Genomic DNA, 25,346 nt, shown 5'->3' with positions numbered 1-25,346 from the left:
ATGCATATATATATATATATATATATATATATATATATATATATATATGTATTCTATGTGTCTATATCTATTCTTTCGTTTCTTTATTAAACCTGTCAGTGTGAGTTTACTGTATAGCGCACCGAATTGCCGGCTTTGCTAAAAGACACCGAGTGCGTATTTCTCGCAAGTCACATGTGTGGTCCGTGTGTAATCCGTATTTTTTGCGCACCCATAGACTTGCATTGGCGTATTACGGTCGTAGCACGCTGACAATCGCATGCTGCGATTGGCACGGACTGTAGAATACGGATGAGAAATATACGGCTGGTGCGAGGGACCCCATAGAGAATCATTGGTCCGTGTCTAATGCGTGCTTTTAGCGCCTCTCACTCGGCCGTATTCCTTGCCAGTGTGACCCCGGCCTAACTCTGCTGCCTCATTATATTGAATGGATTCCTCGAGAGTTTGACCTGAATCAAGTCACTCAGAGATTTCGATAGAAAGTAAGTGCTCAGAGTAGAGAGCAGGATAAAAATGATCCCAAATGTTATGTAAAATGTTTCCAATGTCATCTGTTAATGGAATAATAGAGGGCCTAATCGTTACTGGTAGTGCAAAGACTATGGAAAAGCGCCATAGCTTCTTGCCCCAAAAGAAATAAACCTAATTCTGCACTCCCAAATCTAAATGTCCCTCTCCCTTCTGATCCCCAGCCTAAACCACATTCAGTGGTTATTTGTTTGGCATTTCTGTAGTGACGAGAGCCTGCCTAATTTGCATGTCTCCAGAAGCACGAGCAAGGAAAAACGTATGGGCCCTACAATGTGCAGGGACTGGGCACTAGAATGGAAGATTTGCAATTTTCACTCAGCAACAACCACTGCTGCTTTTTTTTCTGGGAAAACACCCATGGAGTCAAAATCGTCACTACACCTGTAGATAAATTCCCAAAGGGGTGTAACTTCCAAAATGGGGTCACTTGAGGGAAGATTCTGCTCTTCTGGAACTTAGGGGGTCTGTATATTGAGTCCGCAAACTATTCTACAACAATTTTTTCTCTAAGAGTCAAATAGCGCTCTGTCCCTCCCGAGTTTCACTGTTTGGCTAAGCAGTACTGGACATATGAGGTAATGCCACGTTCAGCAGAACTTGTATGACAAATTATGGTGCTATTTTTACATATTTCCCCTTAAGAAAATGTAAAATCTGGGGCTAAATTTTTTTGTTTAGTAAAAATGTAATTTTTTTTTCACCACCCAATGGTATAAAATTCTGTGACATACCTTAGATAAATTCATTGAGAGGTGTAGTTTGGAAAATGAGGTCACTTATAGGGGTTCTGCTGTTCTGGCACCTCACAGGCTCTCCCAGTGGGTCATGGTACCAACAAACCATACCAGCAAAATCTGCACTATAATATGGCGCTCCTTCCCTTCTGAGCTTTGCACTGTGCCTCAAAAGTAGTTTCCGACCACTTATGGGGTATTGATGCACTCAAGAGAAATTGCGCAATAAATTCTACTGTTTTTTCTTCCATTACCCCTTTTGAAAACTACAAACTTTGGGTCAAAGCAACATTTCAGTGGAAAAAAATGGTAATATTTCATTTATTCAGCCCAATGTTATATAAGTGTATGAATCGCCTAGTGGTTAAAAATACTTACTACGCCCTTAGATGAATTCCTTGAGAGGTGTAGTTTCACAAATGGGATCACTTGTGAGAATTTCTGCTGTTTTGGCATGTCAGGGGCTCTTCAAATGTGACATGATGTCCACAACCTATTCCAGTCAAAATAGTGCTCCTTCTCTTCCGAGCCCTGCCATGCGCCCAAACAGTAGTTTTCCAGCCCGTATGGGGTATCAGCGTACTCAGAAGAAATTGCACAATAAATTGCGTGGTCCATTTTTTCTTGATACCCTTGTAAAAATAAAAAATTGGAGGGCTAAAATAACATTTTTGTGGGAAAAATGTTTTGTTTTTTTGTTTTTTTTTAATTTTCACGGTTCAACATCATAAAATTGTGACGCACCTGGGAGATCAAGGTGCTCACCACACATCTAGATAAGTTCCCTGAGGGGTCTAGTTTCCAAAATGGTGTCACGTGTGGGAGATTTCCACTGTTTAGGCACATCAGGGGCTCTCCAAACACAACATGAAATCCGTTCTCGATTCCAGCCAATTTTGCATTTCAAAAATCAAATGGTGCGCCTTCACTTTAGAGCCCAGCCGTGCGCCTAAACAGTAGTTTTCCACCATATATGGAATATCGGAGTACTCAGGAGAAATTGCACAACACATTTTATGGTGTGTTTTCTCCTTTTACACTTGTGAAAATGAAAACTTTGGGGGCTAAATTAACATTTTTTGTGGGAAAAAGTAAGAAAACATTTATTTTTTCCCTTCCACATTTCTTTAGTTCCTTTGAAGCACCTGAAGGAATAATAAACTTCCTGAATGTGATTTTCAGCAGTTTGAGGGGGGCAGTATTTAGTATGGTGTCACTTTTGGGTATTTTCTGTCACACAGGCCCCTCAAAGTCAATTCAAATGTGATGTGGTCCCTAAAATAATTGGGTTTTGTAAATGTTGGAAAAATTAGAAATTGATGATTAACCCTTATAACTTCCTAACAAAAAAATAGTTATGTTTCAAAAAATTGTGCTGATGTAAATGTTATTTATTAACATTTGTCATTATTGTATGACATAACTCTCTGGTTTAAGGGCATAAGAATTAAAAGTTTGAAAATTGCAAAATTTTCACCGAATTTTCCTCTATTTTCAAAAATAAGCGCAAGTCATATAGAACAAATTTAACCACTATCATGAAGTCCAATATGTCACACACAAAAAAAAAATCATCTCAGAATTAGGCTGCGTTCACACGTTGCAGTTTTTTTGCGTTTTCATGGCGGTTTTTAGAGCGCGATTTTGCAGCGAAAATGCAAAAAAACAGCATCCCATGCAATCCTATGGGATTTCACAATGCTGTGCTAATGCTACGGATTTTCCCGCGGCGGAATCGCATCGCAGTAAAATCCGCAGCATGCTCATTAATTTTGCGGAATCGCGGCAATTCCGCCCACATAGGAATGCATTGTTCTTCTTACTTTCCCCATGTGGCTGTGCCCAACATGCAAAAAGTAAGCAGAACATTTGCGGATGGTACCCACGGTCCGGAGGAGAGGAGACTGTCCTCTGGGTTGTGGGTACCATATCCCTGTAAAAAATAGAATTAAAATAAAGAAATCGGGTTATACTCACCTTCGGATGTTCCTCGCAGCGTCCCCAGGCTTCAGCGATACACGCGGCAGGTCCCATTCCCAGTGATGCATTGCGATAATGACCTTTGCTGACGTCGCGATCTCGCGAGACCGCGACATCATCATAGGTCATTGCTGCAATGCATCACTGGGAATGGGACCTGCCGGCAGCATTGTGATGATCGTGGACGCTGCGCGGGACGTTGGAAGGTGAGAAAAACATGATTTTTCATTATTTTTAACATTAGATCTTTTTACTACTGATGCTGCATAGGCAGCCTCAATAGTAAAAAAGTTGGTCACACTTGTCAAACACTATGTATGACGAGTGTGACCAACCTGTCAATCAGTTCTCCAAGCGATGCTACAGATCGCTTGGAAAACGCTAGCATTCTGCAAGCTAATTACGCTTGCAAATCGCTAGTTTTTCCGCGGGAAAATCGCGGGAATTTAAAATGCGATTTTCCCGCGGAATGGAATTCCGGAATTCTAGCGGTAACTTCAGCGGGAATTCCGCTACGTATGAACCCAGCCTTACTGGGATAAAATGAAATGTTCCAGAGTTATTACCACAAAGTGACATTGGTCAGAATTGTAAAAATTGGCCTGGTTAGGGAGGTGAAAATAGGTTCTGGAGTAAAAGGGTTAAAAATCCTCTATGTTCTCATGATGAAGGGATGTTTGATGCTATTGTGCACAACTCATTGCCTTGTTTCATCAAAGGCCTGTGTCCTATGCAAGGAGCGCAGCACTTACAAGCTCTCTCCGATAAAGCTTTTAAGTGTTGCATTTAAGCTGGCCAAATGGCATCAGAGCGAAGTTTTGGCCAGCAGCATGACTTTGCCACTGATCAGACCTGTCAATCAAACAGGAGCACACCCTCCCCGGCAGACAGAAACATGGATTTTTGTGAGTACTCACCGTAAAATCCTTTTCTCCGAGACGCTCATTGGGGGACACAGAGACTGTGGGTGTGTGCTTCTGCCGTCTGGAGGCCGACACTAAGTGTACAAAAAAAGAGTTAGCTCCTCCTCCGCCGCATACACCCTCGCCCCTAGGCCGGGCGTAACTCAGTTTAGTGCATAAGCAGTAGGAGAAACGCGCCTTAAACTCAGGCAAGAAACTATATGTCTGAAAAAGGGGGCCACCCTAAACCTTGTACAAGGATTTGTAAAACTCAAAATAAGTAAATGCCAACTGGCTGATAGGGTGGGTGCTGTGTCCCCCAATGAGCGTCTCGGAGAAAAGGATTTTACGGTGAGTACTCACAAAAATCCATGTTTCTCCTTCGTCTCATTGGGGGACACAGAGACTGTGGGACGTCCTAAAGCAGTCCTCTGGGCGGGATCTTAGCTCACCCAATCCCCGCTAATTTGCGCCCCTGATTAGAGGTGCGCAACTGCTGCCTGGAGAATCTTTCTTCCCAGGCTTGCATCCGAGGATGCCTGGGTATGTACGTTATAATGTTTGACAAACGTATGTAAACTGGACCAGGTAGCTGCTTTGCATACCTGCTCCGCTGAAGCCTGGTGTCGTAGTGCCCATGAGGCACCCACTGCCCGTGCCGAGTGAGCCTTGATCCCTGCCGGAACCGGCGTGCCACTGATTTGATAAGCTTCTTGGACCGTCAGGCGAACCCATCTGGCCAAAGTCGCTCTGGACGCAGCGAGCCCCTTCCGCCGTCCCTCTGGAACCACGAATAGAGCGTCTGTCTGGCGGAATGGCGCCGTCCTTGCCACATACCTCCTAAGAGCTCTTACCAGATCCAGGGTGTGCAAGGCCCTCTCTACCCTGTGCACCGGTGCCGGGCAAAACGAGGGTAAGACGATGTCTTCGTTGATATGAAATGCAGACACAACCTTCGGCAAGAAAGGGGGAGCTGGCCTTAAAACTACCTTATCCTTATAAAAGGTTAGGAACGGTGGTTTACAAGATAAGGCCGCCAATTCCGAAACCCGCCTAATAGACGTTATGGCTACTAGAAAAACGACCTTTCTGGACAGGTAAGGTAAGGAGACCTCTTGCAATGGTTCGAAAGGGGCCTCCTGAAGGGCTCTGAGCACCAAGTTCAGGTCCCATGATTCCGTCGGCGCCTTATAGGGGGGTACTAAATGTGCGACCCCCTGCATAAACGTCCTAACCTGCCATACGGAAGCGACTTTTCGTTGGAAAAGTACCGACAGGGCCGATATTTGCGTTCTGAGGGAACTCGGGGCCAATCCTGCGTCCAGCCCTGCCTGTAGAAAAGCCAGTACGTTGGGGATTGAAAAAACCAGAGGAGCCACCTCACGATCCCTACACCAACGGAAGAAAACTTCCCAAGTTCGATGATACACCCTCGCCGAGGAAGGCTTTCGGGCACTCACCATCGTGGCCGCCACATCGCGTCTGAATCCTGCCTGTGTTAACAGCCAAGATTCAATGGCCACGCCGTCAAACACAGGGCCCCTAAGTTCGGGTGGCAGATCGGCCCTTGGGACAGTAAGTCCGGCCGATCTGGAAGACGCCAGGGTACGTCCACCACTAGTTGGACCAGATCTGCGTACCAGGCCCGCCGGGGCCAGTCTGGGGCCAGCAGAATTGCTGGAACCTTCTCTCTCCTTATTTTCCTGATAACTCTTGGAAGCAGCGGCAGCGGGGGGAACAAGTACGGGAGACGAAACTGGCTCCACGGGAGCACCAGCGCGTCTGCTGCGATTGCCTGCGGATCGAGGGATCGAGCGACAAACCTTAGCACTTTGGCATTCTCTCTGGATGCCATAAGGTCCACGTCTGGTGTCCCCCATCGTTGGCAGATCTGTTGAAAGACCTCGGGGTGCAGGGACCATTCCCCTGCCGCGACCCCCTGTCGGCTGAGAAAATCTGCCGCCCAGTTTTCGACTCCTGGAATGTGCACCGCTGAAATTACCACGCGGTTCTTCTCCGCCCAACGTAGTACCAGTCCGACCTCGCGCATGGCTGCCTGGCTGCGCGTGCCCCCTTGATGGTTGACATATGCTACTGCTGTAGCATTGTCCGTCTGGATGCGCACCGGCCGGTGTCTCAGGAAACACTGGAAATGTTGAAGGGCCAATCGTATTGCCCGTATCTCCAGAATGTTGATCGGGAGAACTATCTCCTGAACGGACCACCGCCCCTGGGCTATGTGACTCTGGAAAACTGCTCCCCAACCTTGCAGAAAAAAGTCCCAGATGTGTCCCTCGGTGCGGGAGAGGACACGTGGAGGGTTACTCACACGTGGTCGCCCGTTGGTGATTTGGGGAGATCGGATCCTCTCTATAGGATCCGTCGCCCCTATCTTATCTTCATAGAAAAAAAGGGAGAAGAAAAAAAAAAAAAAAAAAAAAAATCTAGTCTGGAACTCCAGACTGCGTGTGCCTCCATCAGACACTAAGCAAAAACTGAGTTACGCCCGGCCTAGGGGCGAGGGTGTATGCGGCGGAGGAGGAGCTAACTCTTTTTTTGTACACTTAGTGTCGGCCTCCAGACGGCAGAAGCACACACCCACAGTCTCTGTGTCCCCCAATGAGACGAAGGAGAAATCCAGGAAGCAGAAGAGTGGAGCGCTCCTGACTGAGACCTTGAGAAAACGCTTTCAAATAGAGCGATCTGCTAGATATGATGACAGATCATGTATAACAGGTGATGGGGGGTGTAAAAATTGCCGAAACTCAAGCTGATACTAGTTATGTAAATTCAGCCTATGAAGAAAGGATTAAAATAACCAGATAACAAATGTGCTGTCAAGTGAATGGCCAAGGGATTTTCTATACTCACGAGCCTTGTATAAACCCACTCCCAGCACTGATGGGCAACTTTCTGCCTATGCACAGGGTACACAGAAAGCTGCCAATCAGTGGCGTGGGTGGGGTTACAGGGCTCAGTATTTAGAGAATTGCTAGATAAAATAGTGATTTCATAAAAATTACAAGAAGCAACTCAGTAATGATACATCGCTGGAATCAGGGTCTCTGCCCCTAACATCATGCTTCTCTCAGATGAGAGAGCAAACATCTGATGACAGATTCCCTTTAAAAACTTAACTTTTATTATTGCTAGCTTCAAGAAATAACAATGTAGGCACTATAGCAAAAACTCTTAAGGTTCCCCTTCCACTCTACGTGAAAGGGCAGTCAGTCGGCCATATACATAGCAGCAAGATCAAAAGGTAGTGCACAGACTGGCGGATCTCCCGACCTGAGCATGGCAGCTGCACAGAACTACATGTAGCGGTCACACTCGGGATGGGAGAGCCGCTGGCCAGTCCGTGCATTGTATTCCGATCCCGCCGATTTATATGGCCGTCTGTCCCTGCCCTTAAAATATGATAAATAAATAATAATAATCTTTATATAGCACCAACATATTCCGCAGCGCTTTACAGTTTACACACTGAATGTCACCATGGTTTTCGGTCCTCATACACATCGGAATAAAGTTTACCTGGTTCCGATCCCGTGCACTTGTGTATCTGATCCTCTGTATGAAGTAAAATATCAACCAAGCCGAAGAAATAATCATCAAGACGATAAAGGAGATGGAGACGAAAACCAAAGACCCTCGGCTCAAGTTTTTGGCAGGGCTTCGAGAACCTACTGCTATCGCCATAAGCACGGAGATGTTCCTTTCCACATAAGTCAGGATTTCTCGACCAGTAGACTCTGAAATCATTATGGCCACGATATCTCCAGTTCCTGAAGTATAAAAGAAAAGACAATGATACTTTAATTCAAAAAGTTTCTCTTAATATATAAAATACGAATTTGTGACTTGTCCTAATTGGCCTTAAAAAAAAAAAAAAATCTAGTAGAGTAAAACAACCTGATCATTACTTTTATCATTTAAAAACAAAAAAAAAGGGAAAGGTTCTTGCAGGACGGGAAACAACTGCGAAATCAATCACACCATAAAAAAGTCTCAAAAAACAAAACAAAACAAGAACATCAAATATGCAATGTGAAGCCACGTTTTAGGATGGGATACCTGGAGGAAACTAGCAAAGCTGTGGCAATAAATTAGCACAACCCTGACATTTCTAAATGCCTAGTCAGGCATGAAAAATATTACAATTTAACAGTCCTCGGTGGTTGATACCTTTCAATGGCTAACTGAAAAGATGGTAACACATTGCAAACTTTCGAGACTACTCAGGTCTCTTCATCAGGCTAGACTAATACAAAATCTGAAGAATCACATTTATGCACAACACAGCGCAGAAATAATGTGACATGAAGCAGAACTATCATTATGGGGGAGTGAGAAAACAGTTGTGGCCATAAATACTGGACCAGTTCATAGATAAGGAGTGTGAATGTTTTATTGTCCTCTGATTGGGGTCTGGTTCTATGTTGTGATGCCCCCACAAAGTCAGAGGCGCAAATTCCTTAATTGATGGAAAAAGACATAAATCCATGCGACACATTCATTCCTGCTCTGAGTGTGTCAAAGGTTGTCATGAGTTTATACTCCCAGACTTTTCTGTCTCTCTGAGATTTGAAGTTACCCTTTATTACAAGTATTTTCGTGTCCATGGTGCTGTGATCAGGCATACAAAAATGATTTTGCCACAGGTAGATCCATTCTTTCTTCTCTTATTGTGAGGCGATGAGAATTCATCCTTGTTCTCAGTTTTTGCCCGGTCTCCCCCACATGCAGACCCCCAATTGGACATTTAGTACAAATAATTAAGTACACCACATTAGATGTGATGCAGATGATAGTACCTGGGATCTTGTAGTCCTGATGTGAATTGGGGATCTTTATCCTGTCTGTGGTCATTATAAATGGACAGGCTTACATTTTTTCTGGTTGCAAGGAAAGGTTCCTGCAGCTGTTGGAGAGGACAAGGAACTTCTGACAAATTGACAATGATGCTTCTTAGACTTGGGGGCTGCCTAAAACACAGTAGTGGGGGGGGGGGTCTGGAAATATGGATTGTAATCGGCCATCTTTTCGTAGTAAAGGTTGTAATTTCCGTGCAGCTCCCCTTAGCACCTCCAGATCTGGATTGTAGGTGACTACTAGAGGCACCCGGTTGCTTTCTTGTTTAGTTTTGTAATGTAGAGATGATTCCTTTATATTCTGGCAGCTCTTGTAATCTGGATTTCAATTGTTCTTGGATGGTTGCCCTGGTTGGTTTTTCTGAGGCCACCAAAGTGTTTGACTCTTTCTACTGGGTTGGAACATATACAATTGTATCTGATGGCTTGGCTGTAGACCAGGGGTCTCAAACTCAATTTACCCGAGGGCCGCTGGAGGTAGAATCTGGGTGAGGCTGGACCGCATCAGGTTTTCTGTCCCGGTGAGCAACAATTTCCGCGGCCGCCTCCGCTTCTGAGCCTGGGGTAATGGCGCAAGTTCGCAATAAAGCCGGCTGATGTCCCGCCTCCGAGAGCAATATACCGCACCGCCCCACCACTCATTCTGAACCCGGCGCACCTGAGTCTGTGGCGCGGTCCAGTCCCTGCTCGGCTGCTCCTGCTGCATGTGCTGTGAGTGTGACTCATACGCCTTGCCTGCTGATAGCAGGCTGCTGTGACTGTCTAGCCATCATCATACTCACCTCCTCCTGCTGCAGCTCCGATGGTCCAGCGCCAACATCATCTTCCTGTATGAGCGCGCGGTCACACGTCACGTGGTACCGCTCATGAATATGGGTGCCACGCCTATGAGAGTGGAGTGGCATCCATATTCATGACCTTAATGAGCGGTACTACGTGTGACTGGGATTTCACATGCGAGACTCGGCCGTGTTTCTCGCATGTGTGATCCCGGCCGAGGTGAGGGCCACAAACCATTGTCCCGAGGGCCCATGAGGTGATGGCCGCAAACTATTGTCCCGAGGGCCGCAGTTGGCCAGCGGGCCGCGAGTTTGAGACCCCTGCTGTAGACAATAGAGTTTTTTATGTGTTTTGGATGGAAATTGTCCCATTTAAAGTATGTTGGACTGTCAACTGACTTCTAGTACAGGGACATCTCTCTTTTATTGTTCTGCAGCTTAAGGATGGTGTCCAAAAAGTTAATTTCAGAATGGGAATAGTTGAGTTTTAAGTTGATGATGGGATGACACTGATTGAGATGTTCATGGAACGTCTTTAGCTGTTGCTCAGACTCCGTCCAGATGATTAAAATATCATCAATGTAACGGAAGTAGGCCAAAGTCTGATGGGACAAGAGGACAAGAACTCACTTTCAAGCTTGGCCATGAAAAGATTTGCGTACTGTGCAGCCATTTACTTCCCATTGCTGTACCAGTCTCCTGTAGATTTATGTTATTAGCAAATTCAAAGTGGTTGTGGGTGAGAATGAATTTTGTAAGTTGCTGCTAGTTTATTCAATAGGTCAGTTATGTAATGAATGAAGCTAGGTGTATCCTTTACCAGGGGTTAAGAATACCATCTACCCATCTAGAAACTTGCTGAATAAGGGTGCTCACACATAAAATAATTGGTCTTCTGGATTTTGGGAAGTATACAGAATGTCCCTATTCTTGGACTCTGATATCAGGTCATCGCTCATTAGCTCTTATGGATTTGTCTGGAAGACCAGATAACTTGTTTAGTTCCTTGTAATCCTGCATAGCGTCAGACTCCAATTTTTTGTAGTAGCGTGTGTCCATCAGTTGTCTGTTTGCTTCCTTCATGTAGTCTGACGTATTCATCGTGACTATTGCACCATCGTTGTCAGCAGGTTTAAAGATTATTTCTTCGTTGATTTTCAAAGATTGTATGGCCTCTCTCTCCGGGGCATTGATGTTGGATGCTTTGTCTCCTGTTTGTGCCTATGATGATGGATATTACCAAATGTCTGATGGAGTCTATGTATCCAAATTAGGGTTGCCTCCAGGTGGAGGTGTCCAGTGTGACCTCTTCTTGGTTGTCAAAATCCCTCTTCCTTCAGTTTGGGTGGAATCTGAAGATTCAAAATCCACCCAGACTGAAGGATTTTTACAACCAAGTAGAGGACACCTGGACACTAAGGAGCCCATTTCTTAGTTGATGTAGAAATACATAAATCAACTATGTAATGTGCTCCTCAGGCCTTTTGGGGGCATCACAATCATGGACCAGACCTCAATCACAGAACAATAAAACTTACACACTCCTTATCTATTAACTGTTCCAATATTTACGGCCACTAGTGTTTTCTCCCCGTCCCTTTCCTTCTCTATTGCATTATTCCTGTGTTCCTATGTCCTCTTGTACATAAATGTGTGACTCTTCAGATTTTGTATTAGTCTATGCCTGATGACGAAACCTGAGTAGTCTCAAAAGCTTGCAATTTGTGACCATCTTTTCAGTTAGCCATTAAAAAGTATCAACCAATGAGGACTCTCAAATTTTAATATTTTTCTATCTACTGGCTAACACGGTACACATATTTATATTTTTCCTGTAGTCAGACATGGTATTTCTACATTCAATGCAGGATCCATTGGGAAATTAGGCTGGGAGAACATGAGATTAATGGAGATTTTATTTCCTGCTACAAAATCAGAAATCTAGCTACCAGCTGAACTCATGCCAGCTTATACCATTTAGTGACAGGCTTAGAATGGATAATGAAACCACAATTCTTACAAGAAAACAGTAATAACAGTAGAGAGGCTCTCATTTACATCGACGTTGAATATTCAGGGTGCTACTGTAAAACCCGGGAAAACACATTTACTTGAAGGATTGTAGAACATTTCCTTCTAAACTTAAAGAGAACCTTTCACCAAAATTTACGTGTTGCACTGGACACGCTATGTAATAGTGGCTGCTGAGGGGAATACATCTTTTTTTTTATTTCATCTCTCTGTTTCGGAGTCATTAGCAATCAAAGTATTTGCACATAATGAGTTAATTTTAGATAAGTCCAAATGGGTGTTACTAGACACTTTTCACTGGGGGCGTGTACTTCTGCCTCTTGTATAACACTGACCAATCATAAACAGGCAGCAACACAGACGTGAAGAAGGACCTATGATGATGTCATCAGGGTCACATCACCAGAGCCACAGGTCTTGCCAGATGAATTGTGCAGTCTGAATAAGCATTGAAGATATACAGTATTTACACAGCACTTTTTAATTACTTTGCTTTTGTTGGTTTTCCTTAAAAGTTGTTAACCGTAAGTCTGAATGTACCTGCAAAGTATAATCATTTGGGTGTGCTAGTGTCCATATGAATTCACAGGAAGACTACTGAAAACCACCCAGAGGCCTTCATCTACTAAGGTTTTTTAATCAGAGAATCTTTGCTGCAAAATTTCTGTGCCAAGTGTGAATTTACAGAAGAGGGTTTGTTGTGATACTGTATCTTAAAGGGAACCTGTCACATAAAAAAAATGCTATTAACATGCAGATATTGGGTTAATCAGCAGGTTAATAGCATTTTGACCCTGCCTGGTGACCGCACTTAGAGCTCCACTGACGGGGAGAAAAACTTTATTACTCCTGGCACCATTCAGGTTTCAGTCACGGGGTGGCGCAGCTTCAGTCACCGCTCTATGTATAGAGAATTGTGGCTGTAATCGGGTACTAACTGGCAACCAGGGCTGTGGAGTCGGAGTCGGAGTCGTGGAGTCGGAGTCGGTGCTCATTTTGGTGGAGTCGGAGTCGGAGTTGGTATAAAATGGACTGACTCCGACTCCTAAAATATATAATAAATTGGGTACAGTAATTCAATGCAGGATGTGCTGAATATTTTTTCATAGGAGTTTGGGAAAGTTATGAAATGTCCTATAAATGGCTGTTATATTCCTGATCTAAGGCTATATTCACACACAGCGTTTTTCCTGTGTTTTTTGAGGATACGTTTTTCAGCTGCAAAAGCAGATCAGCTTTTTAAAAAAACTGCATCACCTGAAAGGTTTTTGAGCTCATAGATAATGTTCTCAATAGCAAAAGCAGATTAGAAATCTGCTCTATCTATCCATTTATCCATATCTGTCTATCCATATCGTATCTGTACCAAAAAGAATGAAAACTGGGTAGTACACCAATATATATTCTGTTCTATATAAATATCTTGATTATTGGATCATAAAAATGATTAAATGTCTGAGGTTCACATTGTACTACAATAAATTTTTCACTTAAATATAAGCAATATGTGTGGGAGTCGGAGTCGGAGTCGGTGTAAGGGAAATTGAGGAGTCGGAGTCGGAGTCGCAGGTTTGGCTTACCGACTCCACAGCCCTGCTGGCAACTGGTCCTAATGCTGAGCTGCAGGCAGTCAGTGTCGGGGCACGGTTACAGGTGCCCCTCTCTAGACACAAAGCAGTGACAGAACCCTTGCTGGTGCAGTCCCTGTAAATGAATGGCGAATGCTGCCGGGGGAAAAAAAAGTTAATTTCCTCCCTGCAGCGGGGCGTTAAGTGCAGGGCCGGGCAGATTTAAAATCCTATTAACCTGCAGATTAACCCCATATCTGCAGGTACTGTTTTTTTCACGTGACAGGTTCTCTTTAAGTATCTAAAGTAAAGATATTTTCTCAATAAATTTCTACCATTTCTACCAGTACAAGTCACCCAAATGTGATTGTATTGGGGGAAAGCATATGCATCTCCGCAAGACCCAGGCTAGACAAAAGCAGAAATTTCTGAAACTAATTTACCACATTTGATTAAAACTAGTGATGAGCAAATGTGCTGGGATAAGGTGTTATCAGCGCATGCTCAGGTCCTAACCGAGTGTCTTCAGGGTGCTCGAAAACTATGTTGGTGTCCCCGTGGCTGCATGTTAGGCAATCCCTGCTAGTTCGGCAACCCTTGTATGTGGTGAAGCTGTTGAACAGCTATGAGACATGCAGCCGTGGGGACTCAAACATATTTTTCAAGCACGCCAAAGACACTCGGTTAGCCCCTGAGCATGCTTGGAGAACACCTTGTGACCATGGCCCTTCCCAGCCTGATATCAACACTCAGCTGTCGGCTTTACCTTTTTTGTGGTTATCAAAAATAGGGGGACACTACGCCATTTTTTTCATTTATTTTATTAATGCTCAGATAACACCTTAGCACGTTCGCTCATCATCACTAATTATAACCTTACATTTTTTAATTGCTGTCCTTGTGGTCCCACAATATAATCTGTTTAGTCACAGACAGGAACAAAACCCAGCACATCAGGAAACAAATATTTTCCCATTTACCTCTGTTGGGATCTGTTTTCTTTAAATGGCGAGAGTCCAAATAGGATTATGCAGAGCGGTCTATAGATAGATCTCTGTCCCCGCGCACAAACTACCGCTACATAATTATCTAATATGACTCTCAGCACATCATTAAGGGTGCACGGTTATAGGGAAAGAGACTACAATGACAAATTCAACTCCACAAATTAATCCCTTAACATGGAGTCTATGTAAAATGTGCACCGAGCCACATTCCAAGAACCACTTCTGAATCGTAGGGAATCGAGTGGCGCATTTCCGTCAAATACGGCGTGCGCCGAATGAACATCGGCCAATTAATGCAATTTAAGAATGGACCCATAATTGTGTGATTTGCGTGCAAGATGCCACGCTGGCCTCCGGATCATCAAAAGCCTCGCTAAAGCTTTTCCTGCTAATAGATGCTTGTGTCCAAGATCTAGGCCCTGAGCAATGATGGACAAGGGGCCATTAGCATGAGACATGAGGTCTTGTCATTAGTTTCATCAGGAGGATAACATTCTTCACAAATGTGTCATAACCGAGCTGTACAACCTGCTTCTGTAATAATTATGACTGCTCACGTCTTCCAGGGTTGTGCTTGTAAAGCTAAATTAGGCAAAAAGACACTGGGCAGATTTAGGCTATGTTCACATGCAGCTATATTTTTTTTTTTTTGTATTTTCTTTCACCCACGCTAATGTGCACACCTTGGTGGAAACGTCAGATCAAGTTTTAGACCTACAGTATTTACTACGTGGGGTTTTTTTTTCAGTACAAAATGACTGTTCAAACTAAGCCCAGGGTGTGTGGTGCACCCTTGGCATTACCGAACAATTCCGAACACCTTCCCACTTACTTGTTTTCCACCCATCTCCACCCACTTCTTCCTTGATTGATAGTTCTGGTTTTGCAGAGAGTTAAGTGAATGGAGATGAAAACAACTAGGTGGCAAGGTGCACTGAACGGCTCAGCCTGCGCCAAGAGGGCACCGAGCGCCTGCGCTTGGCTTGAACACTCATTTCGTTTTAACAGCCTCACTTTAACATGTGAGACAAGTACTAAAATTGGGGTGAAAAAGATGCCGCAAAGCAAGTCAACCATGAATAGATCACATCCCAAATCAGTCTAAGCCAGTGATGCACATTGAATTGGCCACCATGCAAGACTGTGACATATTGGGAAGAAAGAGGAAAACAATCTGCTGCAATCGGCCAAAAATTCATAAATTCTGTAGCTGCATCTGGAAAACATCAAAGATGATGGATCATCTTTTTTCTAATATCAGCCACTAGCTCGCGAGTGCCAATTTCCATGAATTCTTCCACCTTCCCACTTGCCAAAATCTAAAAGTTCAAAGATCTTGCTATTTGCTTGGTTTAATGGGTTTCCTTGCGCCAATACCAAGGAGTGGAGGACGAAGTTAGTGCAAGAAAGGGGTCCTACTGTTAGTAGTCTTATGGTGGTCTGGACCTAACAATAATGTTGTTGAAAAGGCTTTGTGCTCAGAGACCTCAATTAGCATTGTGGTTATCAATACATGAGCGGATATTTTCCAGTGTAACCGGAGAGCCCGGAGAAACGTCATTCCTCTAAACTTTCTGAATTTCTCATTACGTGCCATTACTCCTCATTGTTACTGGAACTAGGCATAATCTGGTGCCAGAGAACATAGAGGACGTCCACGAAATGAGTCTGTGGGCAGCCAGTAACGTGACATTTCCAGAGAAGTCAACCTCTCATTGATCACATTGGGGATGGAGACAAAAGGTTATGAAGAAGAAACCATAATAACTCATATAGTGATTTCATGGCATGGGTGACTGAGGATCCAAGGAAAGAACAGTAAAATCCACTTCATGCTATGCTGCTTATGTCATAGTAAGATCTACTGCAACACAAAGGGATTTTCGGGGGACTACAGTAAGATGAGCAGAAGACAAGCCATCAACAATTCTCCAACCCTACCAATATTAGGAAAACGTAGAGCTAAAAACGCACTCACCGTCCTTTAAAAACGTTTCTTCTCTATTGGAAAATTATTGGAATGGTTGCAGGACGACAGCCGTTCCTCACCAACTGGTATGACACAAGGAGCTGTTGAAGCACCAGATGGGTGAGGAACGTCTGGTTCCCTGCTTATCCCATAGGGAGTAGATCTGTGGATGGTGCCAGCACACAGCTCTGCTGCACCTACCAATTTTGGTTTACATCGCGAGAGCTTTACATCTATTCGTCGACTCCAGGGCCCTAATTCTTCATTAATAGGATTATACCATATATACTCATGTGAGGTCATCTGGACCGGTTTGTCAAAATGCAAGTAGAAAATGGGTGATAGAGGGAAGAAACACGGGAAAGAAGAATAAGAAAGCCACTGGCCCATTTTCTTATGTTTTCCTTTCTTATGTGTCTTATGGGGTTTCATGGTGACATCTCTATGGATGCTGATGGTGGGGCAAAAGAAATCTGCCCTAGTACTGGTCTAAAAAAAAAAAAATCACTGGTGCAAATTTTGAAGTTTACGAGAGGCTGAAGACGCGCCTTACAGTTCACCTGAGTCACTGATAGGTCTGTCTAGCCTAAAGACTTACATACACATTAGGAGGAGTGGACAGTCACTTTAATCAGTCTTTTTAGCACCAAAATGTCACAAATCCTTTAAAAAAAAAAATCACCAAATTGAAATCCTTACTTCAGGGGCAAAATGGAGAGAAATGCGCCAAAAATAATTGCGATATTTGATAAAAGAAGTTTAATGAGTCTGCCTAAAGCATCTGGTTAAGCAAAGTTGTTGAAGAAAAATAAAATAATAAAGACAACTTAAAAAGTGGCAAAAAACCTAGAGAGAGGAAGACACAAATACATAGGCCGACAAAGAGCAAATTACTCCAGAAAACTGGAGAAACAGAAGCGATGAATCAGAGCTCAAATATTGAAGTTTGCAAATGAGGGTTACTCACCCTTTTACAAGGGAATATGTCAGCCATTTTTGCTATGTAATCCGAGAGCAGCATGGTGTACAAGCAGAGACCATGATTACAGCAATGCATCACTTACTGGACTGTGTTTTGATGTGTCAATAAAATCAGTGTTTTATCAGGAGGAGATTATCACTTCAGGACTAGTTGTCTTGTGCCTCCTAGTCTACTGCTATAGCCCCGCCCCTCATCACTGATTGGCACCTTTATATGTTTAGTGTACATTAATAGAAAGCTGCCAATCAGTGGTGTGGGTGGAGTTACAGCCAGCTCAGCATTCCGAACTCTGTTAGATCTGTAGTAGAGAAAAGCAGTGACTGTATTGTATCAAAATTGCAGCATGCAGAACAGCAAGTGACACATCACTGGAATCAGTGGTCTCAGCACCTATTTCATGCTGCTGTCAGATTACACAGTCACAGTAAACAAACCTGGTGAAAAATCTCTATTGAAATAATATATATAAAAAAACAAGAAAAATTACTTTCTCATGTTAACTACAGGCCTAATGTCAGTGGGTAATTCCAAAACATTAGGTTAGAGGGTTTATCCAGGACTCTTTTTTCCCACTATGGGCCTAAACACTAACAGGCAGGTACTTGCTAACTACCTGCCTGTTCTACCCGGTGCCAGCACAGTGTGGTATGTGACCGCTCCTGCGGGTGATTCAACCGCTCCACATCAACAGCGCAGCTCTTCCTCTTCTGGGCTTCTCTCTTGATGAGGCGAGACGAGGCAGTTAGGCAGCAGGGAGCCGGCTGTCAATCAGCATGACATTGACAGTGCCGCCACGTCAACAGAGTAGAGGGGAAGAGAAGTGGCTGCGCTGTTGACGCAACATCAGCAGAATCGCCGGCAGGAGCGGTCAGTGATCACTCTATACCGGCAGAGATAGGTGCCATATTAAACAGGCAGGTAGTTAGGCATTAAAGTCAAAGAGATTTTCTGGTGTATAGAAAACAAATGTCCGATTAGCCGATCTTAGCAAGAGACCAAAACATAAAGATAAGAAGACAGTCGTACCGGTGGGGGAGCCGACTGTGCTGGGCCATCAGGTCTCATAGGATACATTTGCAGACAGAGGCGCTGAACCTCCAGCTAATATAAATGAGGGGGCATTCAATAAAAGTGACTGATTTATCACTTGTATTATCAGTTGTGAAGTGCAGGGACATTTCGCTGATGACATTTTGAAGGCTGTCATGTTGTGAGCAGGCGGCAGGGACATGAAGCTGTCATGTTATTTAAGGAAGCAGCAGCTCCAAAGGTCCGAGCTGTAATTTATGATACTAATACCCTTCATACTCCGATTTCCCAAATGCAACGGACAAATGCACTTAGACGGCTGCAGCCGAGACATTATCTATTTATCCCTTTCATACCATGCAACCCTTCCTTTGTCTTAAAAAGCCTACAGAAGGAACATAAAAAAATAAGGCACGTGCCCTATGCTAAGAGATTATGGCTGTCTACCCACATAAGCTTTTTTTGCGTTTTTGAAGCGTTTTTCCCGGTAAAAACGCTTCAAAATCGCATACAAGAAGCATCCCATTCTTTTAAATGAATTCCGCAATTTTTGTGCACATTAATGCGTTTTTAACCGCAAAAAAAAAGCATCGCGGTAAAAAATGCAGCATGCTCATTAATTTTGCGGAAAAATCAGCATTTCTCACTATATTCTATGAGCAGGAGGATGCTCCTGTAAAAAACGCAAAAAAAAAAAGTGTAACAAAAAGCATAAAAAACGCGCGTTTTTCCTGGGAAGAAGTCCGTTGGTTTTTTTACATACGTGGGGACTTCGCCTAAAGACGTTTTCCCAAACTATCTGCATAATTAGTTTAGAGCAGTGGTGGGCAACTAATTTTCCCAAGGGGCCACATGAGAGACCGTGATAGTCGTGGAGGGCCGAACCAATAAGCTGAAGGGATTATGTTCAATTTTATCATTAATTATAATTATTTTATAAATCATTATTGTATCATTCAATACTGAGCAGAATTAGGTATGCGGACACTCCCCTTATATACTGCATGAGCCCAAACACTAACCCCATATACAGTATGAGAGCGCACACAGCCCCTATATACATTATGAGCCTCTACATAACCTCCTCATATACAGTATGGGCCCCCACACATAAACCCCGTTTACCAGTATGAGCACCCAAACAGCCCCCATTATACAGTATGAGTCCACACACATAGCCCCTTATATATAGTATGAGAGCTCACATGGCCCCTATATACAGTATGTGTCCTCACATAGCACCTTATATACAGTATGATCTCCACACAGCCTCATATATAGAGTATGGGCCCTGACATAGTCCCCCTATTTACAGTATGAGCCCCCACATATCCCACCTATATACAAAGAGTCCATACACAGACCCTATGTACATTATGAGCCACACAAAGCCCCCTATATACAGTATGAGATCCATGCCCCCACAGTCCCCCTATTTACAGTGGGCCTCTACAGGCACATAACCCACCTATGTACAGTATGAGCCCTCAAATAGACTCCCTATATACAGTCTGAGCCACAACACACAGCCCCATATACAGTATACGCCCACACACAGATCTCCTGTATACAGACATATCCCAAACAAACACTCACCTTGCTTCCGTCTCCCCGCTGCTCTGCTACAGTCTCAGCTGTCAGTCTGCACTGACAGTCTGCTGTCTCAGTCGCACGTTCTGATTGGTGGAATGAGGAGCTGTGGCCCCACCTACACTATTATATTTACCGCTACCAGCATTCGATAGCGGTGACATCAGGATGTTGAGGTGGTGCAGCCATATGATGCCGCCTGCGGTACAGTGTTTTCAGCTCTTTGGCGATCTTGATCCGTGGGCCGGACTGGAACAGCCAGAGGGTCAGATGAGGCCACACTTTGCCCAGGTCTGGTTTAGAGGATAATGTATCAATGGAGGTCTGAAAATCTTTATCTGAAGAACACACCCATGCACCAACTGCACAGAAAAAGGAAGAAGAGAGCCAGGCAACCCTGGCAGCAGATCGGTAGGTGTACGAGTGCTCTCTTAGGTTGTAATTAAAAGTGGGCATCCATGTGTAGAGTCTATGCTGATGACAGGTAAGCCTTCATTCAACACAGCACAAGACCAGGGTGAGTTCAGACACGGAGGAATCACTGAAAATGTGTGCATGAAAGATCCGCAGAAGCGTACACTACCGGTCTAATCTCCGCCACATAATGTGGGCAATTTCTGCATGGAAAAGCAAGGCCGTGGCAGATTGTTAAATAATGCTAAACCAAAAAAGAATATCTGCACCATACAACATACGGTATATCAGCACCATACAACATACGGTATATCAGCACCATACAACATACGGTATATCAGCACCATACAACATACGGTATATCAGCACCATACAACATACGGTATATCAGCACCATACAGCATACGGTATATCAGCACCATACAGCATACGGTATATCAGCACCATACAACATACGGTATATCAGCACCATACAACATACGGTAAATTAGCACCATACAACATACGGTAAATCAGCACCATACAACATACGGTATATCAGCACCATACAACATACGGTATATCAGCACCATACAACATACAGTATATCACCACCATACAACATAAGGTAAATCAGCCTCATACAACATACTGTGTTATGATTGAGTCACCGAGGAGGAAAAAACAAAACACAAGCTCAGCCCAGAAAAACAGAGAGGTTGGAAACTAGCGGATTGCAGACCCCTAATCCTATCACACAACTAGCAGTAGCCGTGGAGTGTTCCTACGGTGATCCTAGACACCTCGTCACAGCCGGAGATCTACATAAGCCTAAAGAGGGAAAACCTGACTGCCCCAGAGCAGACCCCAAAGCAATAGGCAGCCCCCAACATATAATGATGGTGAAGCAAGATGAAAACACTAACACAGATAGAAAGATAGGTTGAGCAAACGATGGGGCCCAAGCTAACTAAAAAGGACAGGATAGAAAAGCTGCTGTATGCTATCCGAGAAAACCCTGCTAAAAAATATTACCAACACATCTGATAAGCAAAAAGGACCCTGAAGTCACTAGACTTCAAACCCTATATCAGCACTCAGAATATTCTGGAAGCAGAGCAAAAGAGAACACTGATCAAGGAAAAAGAATCCAGCACACCCCCCAGCCGGGGATGGCTGAACTCCAAAAAACAAGGTAAAAAAAACAAAACTAATAAGTTCAATAGCAGAGCAAAAACTTATCTTTGGGAAGCAGGAATCAGACTGGTCTCCAAGAATCCAGCAGAGAAATCACCAGCAACTCAGAAGGGCGTCGGCTGCCTTATATCCAGTCAGAAGTTCCCGTTACCCAGTCACCATCCACCTGATCAGGTGTTTGGTAATCAGCCTCACTACCTTCCTTCACCAGAAGAGGGAGATCCTCGGACACAAAAGATGAATGAACAGATGAGCTCACAACAGTACCTCCCACTTGAGGAGGGGTCACCGAACCCTCATCCAAGCCACCAGGCCGATCAGGACGAGCTCGATGAAAAGCACGCACCAATCATTCGGCATGAATATCCGAGGCAGAGACCCAGGAATTATCCTCCTGACCATAACCCTTCCACATAACCAAATACTGGAGTCTCCGTCTAGCCAGACGGGAATCCAGTATCTTCTCTACCTCATATTCCATGTTACCTTCAACCAACACAGGGTCAGGAGGTGCCGCCATAGGAACCACTGGTTCAACAAACCTCTTCAACAAGGACTTATGAAACACATTATGAATCTTAAATGTGACAGGAAGAGCCAACCGAAAAGAGACCGGATTAATAATCTCCAAAATCTTGTAAGGTCCAATAAATCTAGGTTTAAACTTTGGACAAGCCACTTTCATAGAGATATTCTTTGATGACAACCAGACCATATCACCCACCTTAAACCGGGGACCAATGGTCCTATGCCGGTTAGAAAACCGCTTTTTCCTGGGAAAGAGACAACTTATCCACCACTTGGTCCTAAATCTGCTGCATTCTTTCCACCACAGTGTCAACACCTGGACAGGCAGAAGACTCCACCTGCCCTGAAGAAAATCGAGGATGAAACCCAAAGTTACAGAAAAAGGGTGACATCAAAGTGGCAGAACTAGCTCTATTATTTAAAGCAAATTCGGCCAAGGGTAAAAATGAGACCCAATCATCCTGATCAGCAGATATAAAACATCTCAAATAAGTCTCCAAAGTCTGGTTTGTTCTCTCCGTCTGCCCATTGGTCTGAGGGTGAAATGCAGAGGAGAAGGACAACTGAATTCCCAACTTGGAACAAAAGGTCCTCCAGAATCTAGAGACAAACTGAACTCCTCTGTCCGATACAATGTTCTCAGGAATCCCGTGCAAGCGAACCACCTGTTGCAAAAACAAGGGCAAAAACTCTGAGGAAGATGGCAAATTAGGGAGTGGTACAAGATGGACCATCTTAGAGAATCTATCACAAATCACCCAGATAACAGTCATCCTCTGCGAGACAGGCAGATCAGAAATAAAATCCATTGAAATATGGGTCCATGGCCTCCTGGGCACCGGCAAAGGCATCAACAACCCACTAGAACGAGAACAAGGCTTAGATCGGGGAGCAAGTCCCACAGGACTGCACAAAATTTCTGACATCACGAGACAAGGCAGGCCACCAAAAAGACCGACTCACCAAATCTCTAGTACCAAAAATACCTGGATGACCAGCCAACGCGGAGCAATGAACCTCAGACATCACTTTCCTCCTCCACTGGTCAGGAACATACAACCTACCACTGGGACAACGCTCAGGCTTATCCTCCTGAAACTTCTCCAGAGCACGTCTCAAATCAGGTGAGATGGCAGAAAGAACCACCCCCTCACCTAAGATGGTAGCAGGCTTGGTCACAATAGGAGAATCGGCCAAAAAACTCCTAGAGAGGGCATCATCCTTAACGTTCTTAGTGCCCGGGAGAAAGGAGACCACAAAATCAAAAGGTGTGAAAAACAAGGCCCACCTGGCCTGTCTCGGATTCAAGCGTTTAGCCGACTCAAGGTAGATCAAATTCTTGTGGTCAGGGAGGACCACAACTTGATGTCTAGCTCCCTCCAACCAATGTCTCCACTCCTCAAATGCCCACTTCATAGCCAACAGTTCTCGATTCCCCACATCATAGTTGCGTTCCGAAGGAGAGAACTTTCGGGAAAAGAAGGCACAGGGGTTCATTTTAGATGTTACAGGATCTTTTTGGGACAAAACAGCTCCTGCACCAGTCTCTGAAGCATCCACCTCCACCTGAAGTGGAAGTGAGACATCGGGTTGTCGCAAAACCTGAGAAGAAGTGAACCTCCGCTTCAGCTCCTGAAAAGAAGAAACAGCCTCTGGAGACCAATTCAGCAAATCAGGGCCCTTCTTAGTCAAATCAGTCAATGGTTTGGCAATAACAGAAAAATTGGCTATAAACTTACGATAAAAATTAGCAAAACCCAAAAACTTCTGGAGAGCCTTCAAAGAAGTGGGCTGCACCCAATCATAAATGGCCTGTACCTTGGCCGGGTCCATTTAAATAGTTGACGGAGACAAAATAGATCCCAAAAATGAAATCCTCTGTACACCAAAAAGACATTTCGATCCCTTAACATACAGGGAGTTTTCCCTCAAAATCCGGAACACAGTCCGAACATGTTCCACATGAGAGTCCCAATCCCTGGAAAAGATCAAAATTTCATCCAAATAGATGATCAGAAACTTATCCACAAAGTCCCGGAAAATATCATTCGTGAAGCACTGGAAGACAGAAGGGGCGTTAGTGAGCCCAAAAGGCATCACCAGGTACTCAAAATGTCCCTCCGGAGTATTAAACGCTGTCTTCCATTCATCCCCATGCTTAATGCGAATAAGATTATACGCCCCCCTGAGGTCAAGCTTGGTAAACCAGCAAGCACCTTCAACTCTAGAAAATAGGTCAGAAATCAGGGGTAACGGATACTGATATTTAACAGTAATTTTGTTAAGGGAGCGATAGTCAATACAGGGCCTTAATGAACCATCCTTCTTGGCCACAAAAAAAAACCCCAGCACCCAAGGGTGAAGAGGATGGTCTAATATGACCCTTCTCCAACGACTCCTTAATATAAGAACGCATAGCCTCATGTTCGGGTACAGATAAATTAAAAAGTCGACCCTTGGGAAATTTACACCCCGGACTCCGCTCAATTGCACAGTCATAACTCCTATGAGGAGGCAAAGATGCAGACTTACTCTCACTAAACACATCATAAAAATCAGCCAAATAGTCAGGAACCTCATGCGCCTGGGGAGAGGTGGAGAAAACAGGAGTGTCACTAAGAGCACACAGACAACCCCAACTCACCACAGACACAGATTTCCAATCCAAAACTGGATTATGGATTTGCAACCAGGGGAACCCCAGCACCAAGGTATCATGCAAATTATGCAACACCAAAAATCTGCAATTTTCTTGATGGTCTGGGGCGACCCGCATTACCACCTGGGTCCAAAACTGAGGTTTATTCTTTGCCAAAGGAGTAGCATCAATACCCCTCAAAGGAATAGGCGTCCGCAGGGGTGTCATAGGGAAACCACAACGTTTAGCAAAATCTAAATCCATTAGATTCAAAGCCGCTCCTGAATCCACAAAGGCTTTAGCAGAAAATGTGGACAGGAAGCAGATCAGAGTAATTGCCAGAAGAAACTTAGGTTGTACACCACCTACAGCAATGTGTGTGCAAAACGTTTCTCTCGTTTAGGGCAGACAGAAATAATATGAGAGGCATCTCCACAGAAAAAACACAGCTTATTACGCCTTCTGAACGCCTGATGTTGCGCCCTAGACAAAACTCTATTACATTGCATAGTTTCAGACATTTGTTCAACAGGTGGCAGCATTTCCCATATAATTTTACGTTCACGTAAACGCCGATCAACCTGAATGGCTAATGACATAGAATCGTCAAG

At 44.1% G+C, this 25,346-nt stretch overlaps 1 protein-coding gene across 3 annotated transcripts in view; it reads right to left on the bottom strand.

Annotated features, from left to right (window-relative positions):
* Nucleotides 1–25,346, bottom strand: part of RNF130 (ring finger protein 130) — a 270,925-nt gene that overhangs the window by 135,598 nt on the left and 109,981 nt on the right. For all 3 annotated transcript variants that reach the window (XM_073568006.1, XM_073568008.1, XM_073568007.1), the window contains exon 3: nucleotides 7,688–7,938. In XM_073568006.1, coding sequence (XP_073424107.1) covers nucleotides 7,688–7,938 — 251 coding nt within the window. The remainder of the gene's footprint in view (nucleotides 1–7,687; nucleotides 7,939–25,346) is intronic.

Source organism: Dendrobates tinctorius, unplaced genomic scaffold, assembly GCF_039654945.1.
Source record: "Dendrobates tinctorius isolate UK_male_01 unplaced genomic scaffold, ASM3965494v1 ptg000020l, whole genome shotgun sequence".
Taxonomy (NCBI): Eukaryota; Metazoa; Chordata; class Amphibia; order Anura; family Dendrobatidae; genus Dendrobates; species Dendrobates tinctorius.
The sequence above is the reverse complement of the archived record's forward strand: the minus strand, read 5'-3'. Positions and strand labels throughout refer to the sequence as shown.